Source organism: Xiphias gladius, chromosome 19 (genome assembly GCF_016859285.1).
Source record: "Xiphias gladius isolate SHS-SW01 ecotype Sanya breed wild chromosome 19, ASM1685928v1, whole genome shotgun sequence".
NCBI lineage: Eukaryota > Metazoa > Chordata > Actinopteri > Istiophoriformes > Xiphiidae > Xiphias > Xiphias gladius.
In genome coordinates, this window is record NC_053418.1 from 13,130,697 (window position 1) to 13,142,835 (window position 12,139).

At 40.1% G+C, this 12,139-nt stretch overlaps 1 protein-coding gene across 1 annotated transcript; it reads right to left on the reverse strand.

Moving 5' to 3' along the window:
* Positions 1 to 922: 922 nt before the first annotated feature.
* LOC120805523 (coiled-coil domain-containing protein 112) lies at positions 923 to 6,117 on the reverse strand. The gene is made up of 13 exons (XM_040155822.1): positions 5,643 to 6,117; positions 4,935 to 5,056; positions 4,570 to 4,659; positions 4,326 to 4,401; positions 3,787 to 3,913; positions 3,325 to 3,441; positions 3,018 to 3,155; positions 2,394 to 2,515; positions 2,037 to 2,163; positions 1,638 to 1,805; positions 1,362 to 1,460; positions 1,130 to 1,248; positions 923 to 1,017 (listed from the first exon to the last, which is right to left on the reverse strand). Exons 1-13 carry the CDS (start codon positions 5,789 to 5,791, stop codon positions 987 to 989), a joined length of 1,485 nt encoding a protein of 494 aa, XP_040011756.1. The 5' UTR covers positions 5,792 to 6,117; the 3' UTR covers positions 923 to 986.
* Between the last annotated feature and the right edge of the window lie 6,022 nt (positions 6,118 to 12,139).

The following is a 12,139-nucleotide window of genomic DNA, read 5'->3' on the forward strand; positions in this document are numbered from 1 at the left end:
ATTAAAAGAAAAAGCACAAAATCCTCACATTTGAGAAGCCAGAACCATGACGTTTGACATTTTTACCTGGAAAGTAACTTAAATGATTATCAAAGTGGTTGCCAATTAATCTTCTGTCAATCAACTAATCGTTTCAGCTGTACTTGTATATACGGTTGGGTAGTTTTATCTTTCACAAAGCATCTTGTTTTATAACTGTAAGCAAAAATCGTAATTTATAAAGTAAACTTGTAAATTTGTAAAGTAACTTAGAAACTAAAGGTGTCAGATAAATGTATAGTGGAGTAAAAAGTACAACATTTCCCTCTGAAATGTAGTAGGGTAGAAGTATAAAATGGCATGAAAGGAAAATACACAAGTAAAGTGCAAGTAACTCAAATTTGCACTTAAGTACAGAACTGGAATAAATGTACTTAGTTACATTCCACCACTGGAGATCAGAAAATTTTACAAATGTATGCTTGACACAGCTTGCAAGTGAAAGAATCCATTGTACTCTTGTGTAACCATGTGTGTGACCTCCATCCAACCATCCTGACCCAGCTCTGCTAAGGAGTTACCCGCTAATCTCACATTCCAGAGGCCTCTCTTTTACCTCTCCCTGACCTGACCCTGGAAGACAGTTCTTTCTCATCCTCTCCCCACTCGCCTGTCAACTCCGCTCTCTCTGCCTTAGTGACAGACATAAGTTTTTTGTTGTTTTCTATAAAAACCTAATGATGGCACTGCTCTGCATTGACACTTTGTGATCTCTTCTCACTGTGTTGATCCCTTTGCAAAGGCTTCAATAAAATCCACAAACACAACTTGGTCTCAACCGACTTTATTGAATTTCCATCACAACTGTAATGACAAAGCTTTTATCTAAAATACCAGTTTTGTAAATTCATAGACTGTAAAAAACCTCAAACAGCAGCAAACCTAATCTAATTTCTGACTTTCTGAATGCTTTGCGAGACAGTTCAGTTGGCTTCCATTGTTGCTCATCACAGGCCTTGCCTCCAAGTTGGAACAGCTCTGTAACAAAACGAGAGAAGATTTCAGTGACTCGGCAAGCAATCGACTAATATTACCTAAAACAATCCTTAATAGAGACCCAGTGACTAAAAAAGAGCAGTGTAAATTAGACCTGTGAAACATCTGTAGGAGGGGCCCTCCTCCTGAAGGTCCAATGTGTTTCATTCGCTCCTCACATCCCTTAGTGGGACGGGTAAGCCTGGAAGAGTCTCTGCTGACGTGACCATCCACCTGAATGAGGAACAAATAAACATCAACCTTTTCCTAAGAATTTAAAGATTTTCAGCTTTTGTGATTGAAACGTTTCCTTCGACAGTCTGACTTGGTCACAGTGCAACCCTTACCTTCTCCTTCAACTTAGCAGCGATTCTCCTCTGTCTTTCCTTTTCCTCTTTTTCCTTCAGCTCTTTCTCCTGAAGTTTTGCCTCCACCTTGTGAAGATCCTGCAGAAAAGCAAAGATAAACCTTTGTATTTTACACAGTATTGACCAACCACCACCATTTGAAAAAGTGGTCACATCTCACATCCCTAAAAATACATCACATCACAGTCTCAGATAACAAAAGTGGTAACACCAGGCACTCTGGGTTGATGTCCCTGTGATTCTCAGATTTCATACCCTTTTGTTAAAGCGTTTGATGCTCTTCGCTGCCTCCCTTTTCCTCTCATCAATCTCCCTCTGTTCCTCCTCTCTCCTCCTCCTCCCTTGTTCCTCCTCCTCCTGTCTCCTCAGTCGTAGCTGCTCCTCAATGGTCAGCTTCACTTCCAGCTGCCGGCGACGCTCTTCCTGATAAAACAGAAATCACTTTGATTGTTAAAGGCAAATACCTGTTGAGGGCACCAACCGTGCAGCTGTTTACATCACCTGTTGCTCTGTATGTACATTGATTTTCATGCAAACCAAATTACACAGTCTCATAAACACACTAGTAAGTACATACCAGTACAGAAGCACTATCTCTGATAATAAATAACCACAGCTACATGACTTTCAACACACACACACAAGCAAAAAAACCTTTGCCCGTCTCCTCTTTTGTATCTCCTCAGCCAGTCTCTGCTCCTCTTCCTGTTCCTCTCTCCTTCTCTTCTCTTCCCTCCACTCCTCCATTCGCTGTGCTGCTTCCCTTCTCTCCTCCTCAGTCCTACAATGGAAGAGGATAGAACACACTAAAATGTGACAATAACAAAGACCATGAGAAACATTAAGCCACCAAGCTCACCTTGTTTTAAGGTGACCAAACAAGCGCTTTGGATGCTCATCATGCTCATGGGATCTTATGACTTGGGGCTACATTTCACTGCTTTAGCCATGGAACCAATGTTTGCTCTCCCTCGTCTTTCTGTCTTTTATTCTATTCTACTTTGGACTCACCTGTGTTGCTGGGCCTGGCACTTGGCCTCCCTCTCCCTCCTTTCTGCCTCCTCTGCCTCCTCCTGACTCTGTATTCTGGTCTGGCGTTCTTGATGCTTGCTGGCTTTCCACCGCTGGATAGCCTGAGTATGGTATGAGGACAAGTACCCCAAAATATTTAGAGGTCTGTACCACAGATCTTTCTGATCTCCCAGCTGTATCATGTTTATATCTAATAAAGACGGTTCTGATAAAAGTTAACGGAATGAGCACTGTAGGCATACTATTGTAGGCCAATGACTTTATAGTAAAAGTGTAACTATATTGAATATATAACAAAAAGGCCAAGGCAAGTTCTCCTCCTCTCTGACTCAACGTGGGCCACTAACTAAAGTAACTGGTGGTGGAATTAGGTTTTCAAAAAAAATTAGCAGCTTGTTAGCCCTCCACAGTAAAATACCTATGATCTGGATTCAACTCATTTTTTAAATACACAGTCGTGTTGCTTTTTCTTCATTTACATCTGGCCATGCCCACTCTTGTGATGCTCACAGCTTGATGAGGACGGTTTTGTTTACCATGTCCCTATTTAAATAAGGTTTGCCTTCCTATTGAGCTGGTACATGTTTTGTCGAAGGTCTGTACCTCTCTCTTTCTGTCCTGTAGATAGATCAGCTCCTGATGCCAGTCCTTGTGTTGCTCTATCTCTTCCAATGTTTTACCAGGCAGGTAAAGTTTTGCCTCCTTCCTGTAGGCTGGTTGCCCACTATGCTTTGTCCAGACCTGTAAATCAAGCAGATTAGAGCAAATCTGATAAGAATCTTGCGGCAGTCGACCTTTGGCTTGGCATCTGCTGAATTTGCCTGAAGCAAAACATTGTGGAAGGTGATCGGAAACAATCACCTTCCATTACAACACATTATATTGAGGCAGAATAACAATAATGTCTTACTTGAAGGAAGGCTTGGTGGTCATATTGGTCCCAGCCACCATAAGGGCCTCCTGTCCTCTGCAGGAAAGCCTCCAGTGCTCTGACCTCTGCAGGGAGATCTCTGTCTGGGGGTCTGGTCTTATGGAAAAGATAAAGCCATGAAAGAAGGGCTGAATGAGTAAGACTTCTAAATGCATTCCGAAAAAAGTCACTGGGAACAAGATATATATTTTTCTGTCAACCCCTACTATTATGTAAAACAGATTACAAAGACTTTCTTATGAACTACAGAAACACTCTTGTGTGCAGAGACGGGTTTTTGCCATCAACTGAGCTCAAAAACAGTAACATCTTGTGATATTTATCTATCACACTCTAATTCTAAGATTCGATACTCAAACACATCCTCTTTTCATTGCATAAATGATGGACAACAGAGAAAATACAGAAAGGAGGAAGATGGGAGGAGGAAGAGAGACTGACCTTAACGGTGGGAGCTGTGGGTAGTTTGGGGTCTGATTTGACAGCAAGGCTCCAGTTCTCAATCCTCTTCTCATAAGTAGTGATCTCCTGTCTGCATGTCCTCTCCTCCTTCAGAAGTTCCTCAAAGCTGAGAGGAGCAGAGAAACACAAAGGACAATTATTCATAATATTTTTATTACAGTTTATGTAATTATTCCTGATCTGGAGCACTGACATAAATGCAAGTGGTTGTTTGTTTATGGTCATTTGTAATTGCTTGGCTACTGCAGTGTAAATATCCTTGTACTTTTTGTTTACTTTTACCTGCTGTAATTGTTTTGCTGATTTCTTGCTTATTAGCAGAGGACAAAATATTACAACCAACTAGGACTGAGTCAAAACTTCTTTGACATGGTCTCAAAAAATATTTAACAATATAAGTTAAAGATACTATTTGTTGAAGGGCTATTGTGATAAAGTGAATCACGTCATATCTCTGTCTTTTTTTTTCCTGATAGTAAGTCTAGCTTGTTCCTCATTTGCTTAGTGGATCCTGTTACCGTGAGCGCTGTTCCTCTTTTAGGATGTTGATTGAGATTTCCACCTCTGACATTATTTCCTTCAGTCTTTCAATCACTGAAAACACAAGAGGAAATGCAAAACACTTGATTAAAAACCACAGCTGTTTTATTGAACAGTGCATTCAATTTGCCGCGCCTGTTATATGGATAGAGTAGAATGGTAACAATACTGATAACACAAATGTCCCCACAAAGAAGCAGTGAATTCCCTGAAATTACTTACGCTCAGGAGTTGGCTTCACATCTATTAGCTGTCTCTGAAACTTCCTCACGCCATTATGAATCTTCACCAATTGCTTTCGAAGATTCATCTCTTAAGGAAGAAAAAAAAAATCTGATTATTATTTCATTCATAGTCATTTTAAGGTTTGTCTCTGCTTAATAACACAACTTACGTATGAGATGGACAGGGCAGACGACAGGCTGGTGTGTGACTGTGCATCTAAATATGAAGTATGTTAAAAAGTCCAATTTTTTAAAAATACTTTCTGATTTAAATGTGTTGACTGAAACATGCAAGCACCCCACCTCACCCCCACAAGTGTCTAGGGGAAATACAAGGCTAGTGTAATACAAATCAAGACTCACTGTCTGCATTTCTCTCTTCCTCCAGCACTTTCTCGTACTCCTGAAGTTCTCCCAACACGTCTGTCCAGCCATTCTTTCTGCACTGACCACTCAGCGTCCTCTCTTTTTCCAACTTTTCAATTCTGTGAGGAGGGAGGATAAAAGATAAGCGGGCGTAAAGACACACTGATATTAAGGTTTCCAGTCCTCACAAAGTTCAAGAATAGATTTGATATGTTGCAGTGGTTTAGTGATTAGTTACATGAATACAGCACAAATAAGGAATGTGCCTTACTTTTCTGTCAACTTTTGATTGCATCAGACGTGATAGTAAAAGTATAACATGGCTTTTTCTTGTCTCATCTATAGTGGTGTCTCAGCAACATTGAATGTGTTCTTGCCATTGTCGAGCCAATATATAAAATGATCTTACTCCTTGTATTAAAATAATGTGTGACACAAAAAACACAGAAGAAACACAGGGCTGGACAAAACAAAACAAACACCATATACTATGATGCAATCCAACACATTTGGAAGCTCATATAAAGTGTAAATCTTATTTGGTGTAGTTTATTTTGAGGCTGTAGTTTGTGGTAATGTTGGATTTCGTTTATTGTTGGGTGTTGCTGTCATTTCGTGCACCCACTGCATCACTGCAGTTATAGGTAAGTGTCCGAGGGTTTTTCGAGCTAAATATGAATGAAACCCCCGAACGGCTTCACTTACTGCCTCCTGTTCCTCTCGGCTTCCCTGAGGAACTGCGCGGCTCTCTGTCTGGCCGGCCCGTGATCCGCACCGTCACCGCCGACCGGGGATGCTGTGAGGAAGGGCTGCCGGACGCTGCGGGATAACCGAGTAACGCACGATGCAGCCATTATCGGAGGGGCGCTGGTGGGGGCACTACGAAATACCTTACCAAATATCTTACAAAACACCGGGAAAACACTCCAAAATAATGTAATTAATCAATAACGATAGAATTACAAATCATGTCATTGGCTAACGTGCGCAAAACAAAACCATACATTTAGCAAGCGTCTTCCCTCTACTCTAATTCTGAGCATTAGCTTAGCGAACGCTAGCTCGCCAGTCGTCCGACCGAACTCGGTTTTCAACATTTAACAGAATTAAAATGGGGTCGACTGAATTTTTTGGAAGAAGTGCAGTAAATGATAGCTACCGAGCAATGTTTATCAGCGCACCCTGTGGTTGCTAGGGCGGCCATGTTTAAGTGAACCTGGAAACAAAACAAACTGGTTTGTCCTGTAGGTGGTGACTAGCGCCAGCAGAGGGCGCTTGCTTAACACTGACCAGTTGTACGCCAGGCTGTAGGTCAGCCCGAAGGACTGGACGAGGCTGGATCATGTTAGCCGGCTCCGCACAAGCTCCTGTCGGGGCCTGATGATCAGGCTACATGATGGGAGACGAACCGCCCAGAGGCTTCCCGGGGCAAAAACCCCACTGACCCCCGTCATACATGTCTGTTTAATTGTTTCCCCAGGCCCCAAGAAACCGACCACTACTTAGACGACTGATAGAAGATTACTTGGCAACTGGTGTCACCTTCTCAACCGTGGACGATTGCTACCTTTTCTATAATAGTAAACTCAGCGTTGTTGGTTTTTTGACTGTTGGACAGGGGGGGAAAAAAAGGCAATTTGAATATATCAACTTGAGCTGCAGAGAATATTTTCACTATTTTCTGACATTTTATACATAGTGATCAATAGATTAGTAAAGACAGTAATTGTCAGATGTACTGATAATGAAAATAATGGGATTAGAGAATGAGATGGAATAACACTACATTTTTTACTATAGTTTTCTGAGTGTGGATTAATACATATAGAAAAAAATAAGACAATTCACAAAGCTCAACTTTACAACAAACAAGCTCAATATAAACTAAAACAATAAAGGTCCCTCTACAAGACAAAGCTACAAGACTGTTATAGTTGATATTGTAAATCAAGCGTTACAAATTTCTAAATTTGTAATTATAAATAAACCTGCAGCTTTCTGTGAGTTTCCCACTTTGTGGGGTTGGCAGTCCAGCCTTGGACAAACCTAATGTAACCAGGAGACTACAACAATGATGACAGGCCTAATTTTAACCAGACTGCTTAAACTTAGCCAAATGGTTTGTTTTTCATGACCAAAGTCTTTCCCTTTTATTATTCCTTAACCATGTGGCTTTATTGCTTAACCTACTGCTTTTCAGTAAACGTTCTTGTTTTTCCATGGAATAAAAATACTGGAATTGGCCTATAAGATACGTTATAGGTTATAGATAAATTTTTAAAGATTGAACGTAATTTCCCCCCAGCCTGACAACCCCCAAATTTCCATATTACAGTTGTCACAACATTAGTGTCCTCAGTGGTGGCCTGATAATCAGACTGAACTGCCTTTTGAATTGCTGGATAAAGCTGAGATAGTAGCTATGGCCGGGGTAGAAAGTAAGAAGAAGACCTTTGATTTGACCTTGTCTTCTTAGTGGGCGAGGAAGCCCTCTATTCTATCCACGAGACTGTGTTAAATATTGTGGTACCACTTTCCGAAAAGGCACCATTTACAAAGGGTTTATAAGCTGCAAATAACGGATTCATTAATAGTTAGACTGCAGACTTCAGAGTCTTTATTCAAACAACAGAATGGGAACTTCTTATCTTAAAAATTGAATAAATACAGCTCTTTCCATCAGTGTTTCACATTTACTGTGGTGTTCCCTCTACGTTTGTACTATTTCAAGTTTTGCACGCATTATCAACAGCTAGTCTAACTCTATAATAATAAATGGTTATATCGTAGTAAGTCTGCAGTTGTAAATGTAATACAACTAACAGCAAGTACTTAATAAATGGATTTTGGTCCAGATGTCCCGCAGATCTTATCTGTTCTGCAACCCCAAAATTGTTCTTATTAATGACTATTATTTATTTTAATTAAATTTTAATTAACACCTCTGTTAACCATTGATAAAGCTGTTAATTATAACTTATAAACCCTCTATAAATGGTGCCTTGTCAGCAAGTCGTACCAACATTTTTGATAGATGGTTCTGTGATGATAACTGGTGTAAATAGTGGTACTAATAGTATGATTTAAGACATGTCTACTCAAAAACGACACCTGATATACTTTCTGTGGCCCAGTTGCTGAGGTACAGAAACATCTGATTGTACCCTGCTTCATTTAGATGGTTAGAGTTGCCTACGCATCTCACACTCTCAAATAACTGTCTATCGTGCCTACGGAGGCCTCAGTTATTTCTGTAACAGCCTTTTTATGATGGCCATCGGCTATAATTATTATGAGAGCTGGCCAAGTGACAGTCAGAGAGAAAGAGGGAGAGAGCAGGAGAGAGTGAGAGGGAGCATAAATAGAAACCTGAATCCATTATTCAGTGCAGATATTGGGGATGGTCTCTCCCATGGGTGCAGAGCCAGAGTTGTCATCGCAACATAAATAGCAACCGCTCTCCTTAATGAAGAGTGTTACAATTTCCTGTCTTCGTCCTCAGACAAGGGACTCACTTAATTTGACAAATGAAACAATCAGATGAACCACCGGCCGGTTGGCATGACAGATCAGAGAAACATGCTGGAGCAAACTAGGGCATTTCCAGACCAGGTGGAGTATATTTGCATCCATAACTATTATAACTCTCTCCATTGTAAAGGACAATTGTCCCCAGTGGGTCTGGTAAATCACAACTTTAAATACCTAGCCCATACCCTACCCGAAATCACCACACTTATTTCTGCACGGCATAGCCTGTCACCCGGCTAACCACACCCAGGAATTTATATAACCCCACCCTTTAGGCCTGCAAAGCCCTTTTCCCCTCCAAACCACTGTGACCAGAACAAAGACTGGACTTTCTTACCTAATCTGTTATTTTATTTGGTAAACGTTTCATGGATATGATTGTTTCATGGCTTTTTGTTTTCAATGTTTGTTATTTTTCTTACATTACATTACATTCCTGTGTTTAATACCCTGAAGACAATGGAAATGCCAAGATAGCGGATGCATAAATGAAGTAATTTGAAGTAATGTCTGCCTAATTTATTTTATCTGTTCAGCTATTTGTTAGTGCTGTCATTTTAATTTGATGTGTAATTGTGTTTATTTTTGTCAATTTGCATTTTGATATCTCCTTTCAGGTATAGAGAAAATCCCCCCTTCATCCCCCCACCTAACCCTCAGCAAGCGCAACAAATAAACCGTCGAAACGGCTTTTCTGGATCCTGCTTTTAAATGTGCGTGTTTGCTCAGAGAGCTTGCTCAGTTGTCATCAAGTGACCTAAATTAACGGGTGGTTGTACGACATCTTACAACCCTTTCTTTGTTTTCACATGACCACTGGTGGAAGAAATACTCAGATCTTTTACACAAATAAAAGTGGCAACACGACAATGTTAGAAATACTCTGTTACAAGCCCATGAGTATTAGCATCATACTGTATACTTAGTTACCAAGTACCAAGTTAAAACATTAATTATACAGAATTTTCAGAATAATATACAGTATATTATATTAATGGGATTATAATTCTTGTTGCATCAATTTGTAAGCATCACTAGTGTTGTGGCTGGCAAAGGATTGGATAATTTAATATACAAGGATACATCACAATTTAGTTATTGATTAGAATTTTTTTTAATAATCAAAATCTACTAAAGTTTCGAAATAAATGTACTGGAATGGTAGTATAAAGTATCACAAAATACAAATACTCAAAGTACAAGTATCTCAACATTGCACTTGTACTTTTCCCCATTGCACATGACCACGACTAAAATTTAGGCCACACAAGGAAAGCTGAGCAAACTCTCTCCCCTGAGGAAGATCTCAGGATACAGTATAAAACTTTTTTTATTGTCAAACTAATTATTGATTTAGTTCTTTTTGCCACTTGCTCTCACAAGAGTCGAAGCGTTTCCCTCCCTAATTGTAGAATAGCCGATACAGGCAAGAGGGAAAGTAATAAAGAAAGAAACACGTGACATTTGACCTCTTCTCAGGAGCTAATAGGCTATTTGGAAATGTTATGAGACATGATATCGGTAAACTGAGAGGTCGGTTTTGCATTTATGGACGGTGGAACTCCAAGCTTCCCCCCTGCCAGTTCTTTGAATTAGACATGCTTATTTATGACATCTGCTACTGTGTGTTTTTGTTTGTGTGTGTGTGTGTGTGTGTGTGTGTGTGTGTGTGTGTGTGTGTGTGTGTGTGTGTGTGTGTGTGTGTGTGTGTGTGGGAAAGCATCAGTTGCACTCTCACTCTTACACCACAGGTGAATGTGTTCATGTGTGTAAACCTTCTGTCCTGCTGGCTGTTACTAAATGGGAGTGTTTTCAGTAAACATGCCTGTTTTAATAAGGGGTTAACTATGTGGACAAACACAAGCACACATAGAAAACATGCACACACAAAAATGCATAACAGCACAGACACACACACACACACACACACACACACACACACACACACACACACACACACACACACATGCTCACACAAACACACACCACAGTTTGTTCTGACACCTGGCTAATGCTGTAATTGTATATGGCGTAAAAAGGCAACATGATCTGGCTACATCCTGCACATGTTGCACATGTTAGACAGGCAACTGCATGCATTTGTGTGTGTGTGTATGTGTGCGCGTGAGTACATATCAGTAAATTATTTGAGCAGTGTGGGGTAAAGAGCTTGGGAAAGCAGGGGGAAAGTGATCAGTCTAATTGCTTTCCCTGCTGTGCTTCAGATTTGTGCCTTCTCTCTCTCTGTTTCTCTCTGTGACGTCAACACATCAAAGTTTCTCCAAATGTATCCTTCGGTCTAACTGAACATGTCTCCTGCAACGCGTACTGTTTGCTAATTTAATGCGTGTGCTTATTTAAGTGTCGCGTGTGACAAAGGCGTCTCAAGTTGACTTTGCTTCCTTTTCAAGGGTTGTAGGGCGAAAAAGGTTTGTACTGACTGAACCAGGAAGAAATGACACAAGATTTGGACAGACTTCCATGAATTTTTGGCACAGAGACCTTGAAGGTCCCCCGAGTTTGAATCCTGATTACTTCTGTGATCCTCTGACCTTTCATCTAACACCAGCAGCAGGTCAAAGTTTCCACTTGTCCAGCACTTCAGCTCATACAGGATAGAGTTTGAAATGAGTTGGAGTATTAATGCACATATATAATGCACCCATTTGGGTGTTTTTATGAATGTACTTGTCTTAAAGTGTTGATTTTGTGGCATTTGCATGTTTGAGTTACAGCCCTAGAAACCCCTTTAAAATTTAAATAGGAGTAGTTTTCAAACATATCTAAGGATCATTGCATGAAAAGCACGATAGCTTAACATGTCAGGACTCTCTGAAAACACACACACACACACATATATATATATCTATATATATATATATATATAAATGTATTTATAATTGAACAGATGATGCATTCATTATCTCAGCCTTCATGCCTTACTACTTTCTCACTCAAACGCACAGGTTATTGAATTATGCCCACAGGATGTTAAATGTAAATTAGCAGAAGCTTGAGGGGGTTAACTACACTGAATGTCACTGTTGTATGTGTGAGCTAAACTGAGAGCCAGTCACACTTCCAGTCATATGAAGTTTATTTGGCTAATTTGATCGGGAAGACTATACATTCTGCTTATCATGGAAAACCCTATAAATCACTACTTTGTAGTTCGGCAGCTGTCTTTTTACCGATGTATCCCTCGTATTATCCACCATTAAAGTGATGCTCTTATCTAGCACTCCCTCACACACTCCACACGGTGATCTACACTGCTTTCCTCATACGACCTGCTGAGAGCGTGTTATATGTTCTTACTCTATCACTTTAAGCTGCTTTACCTGTTCTGGCGCTTTCGATCATATCACATTGTCTTCTTGTAGAATTGTATGTGAATTGATTTTTTTAAGCCAACATGAATAAGGACTCCTCTAAGTGCTCATTAAAAATGTAAATTTGAACACCTGCAATTCCATGGTAACTGGTCTGGTCTTTCACTATATTGTGTGTAATGACAATACATGATCTATATAACATTTTTGTCTGAGCTGTTTAATTGTATTAATACACATAAGTGTACCCATGAAAAGTGGATGTACAGGGAGTCAGTCCTGCTTTCAAAGACAACCTGTCTTTAAAATGCTAACTTTATACACTACATCCAAACTCCA

Bases quoted from the DNA above. Each gene is read 5' to 3' on its own strand.
- LOC120805523 (XM_040155822.1), bottom strand. From the start codon at position 5,791: ATGGCTGCATCGTGCGTTACTCGGTTATCCCGCAGCGTCCGGCAGCCC. The intron at 2,164-2,393 runs GTGAGTCCAAAG...CTTCCATTGTAG, and splicing joins TGCCAGGCCCAGCAACACAG to GACTGAGGAGGAGAGAAGGG. The intron at 1,249-1,361 runs GTAAGGGTTGCA...TTCCTCATTCAG, and splicing joins CTGCTAAGTTGAAGGAGAAG to GTGGATGGTCACGTCAGCAG.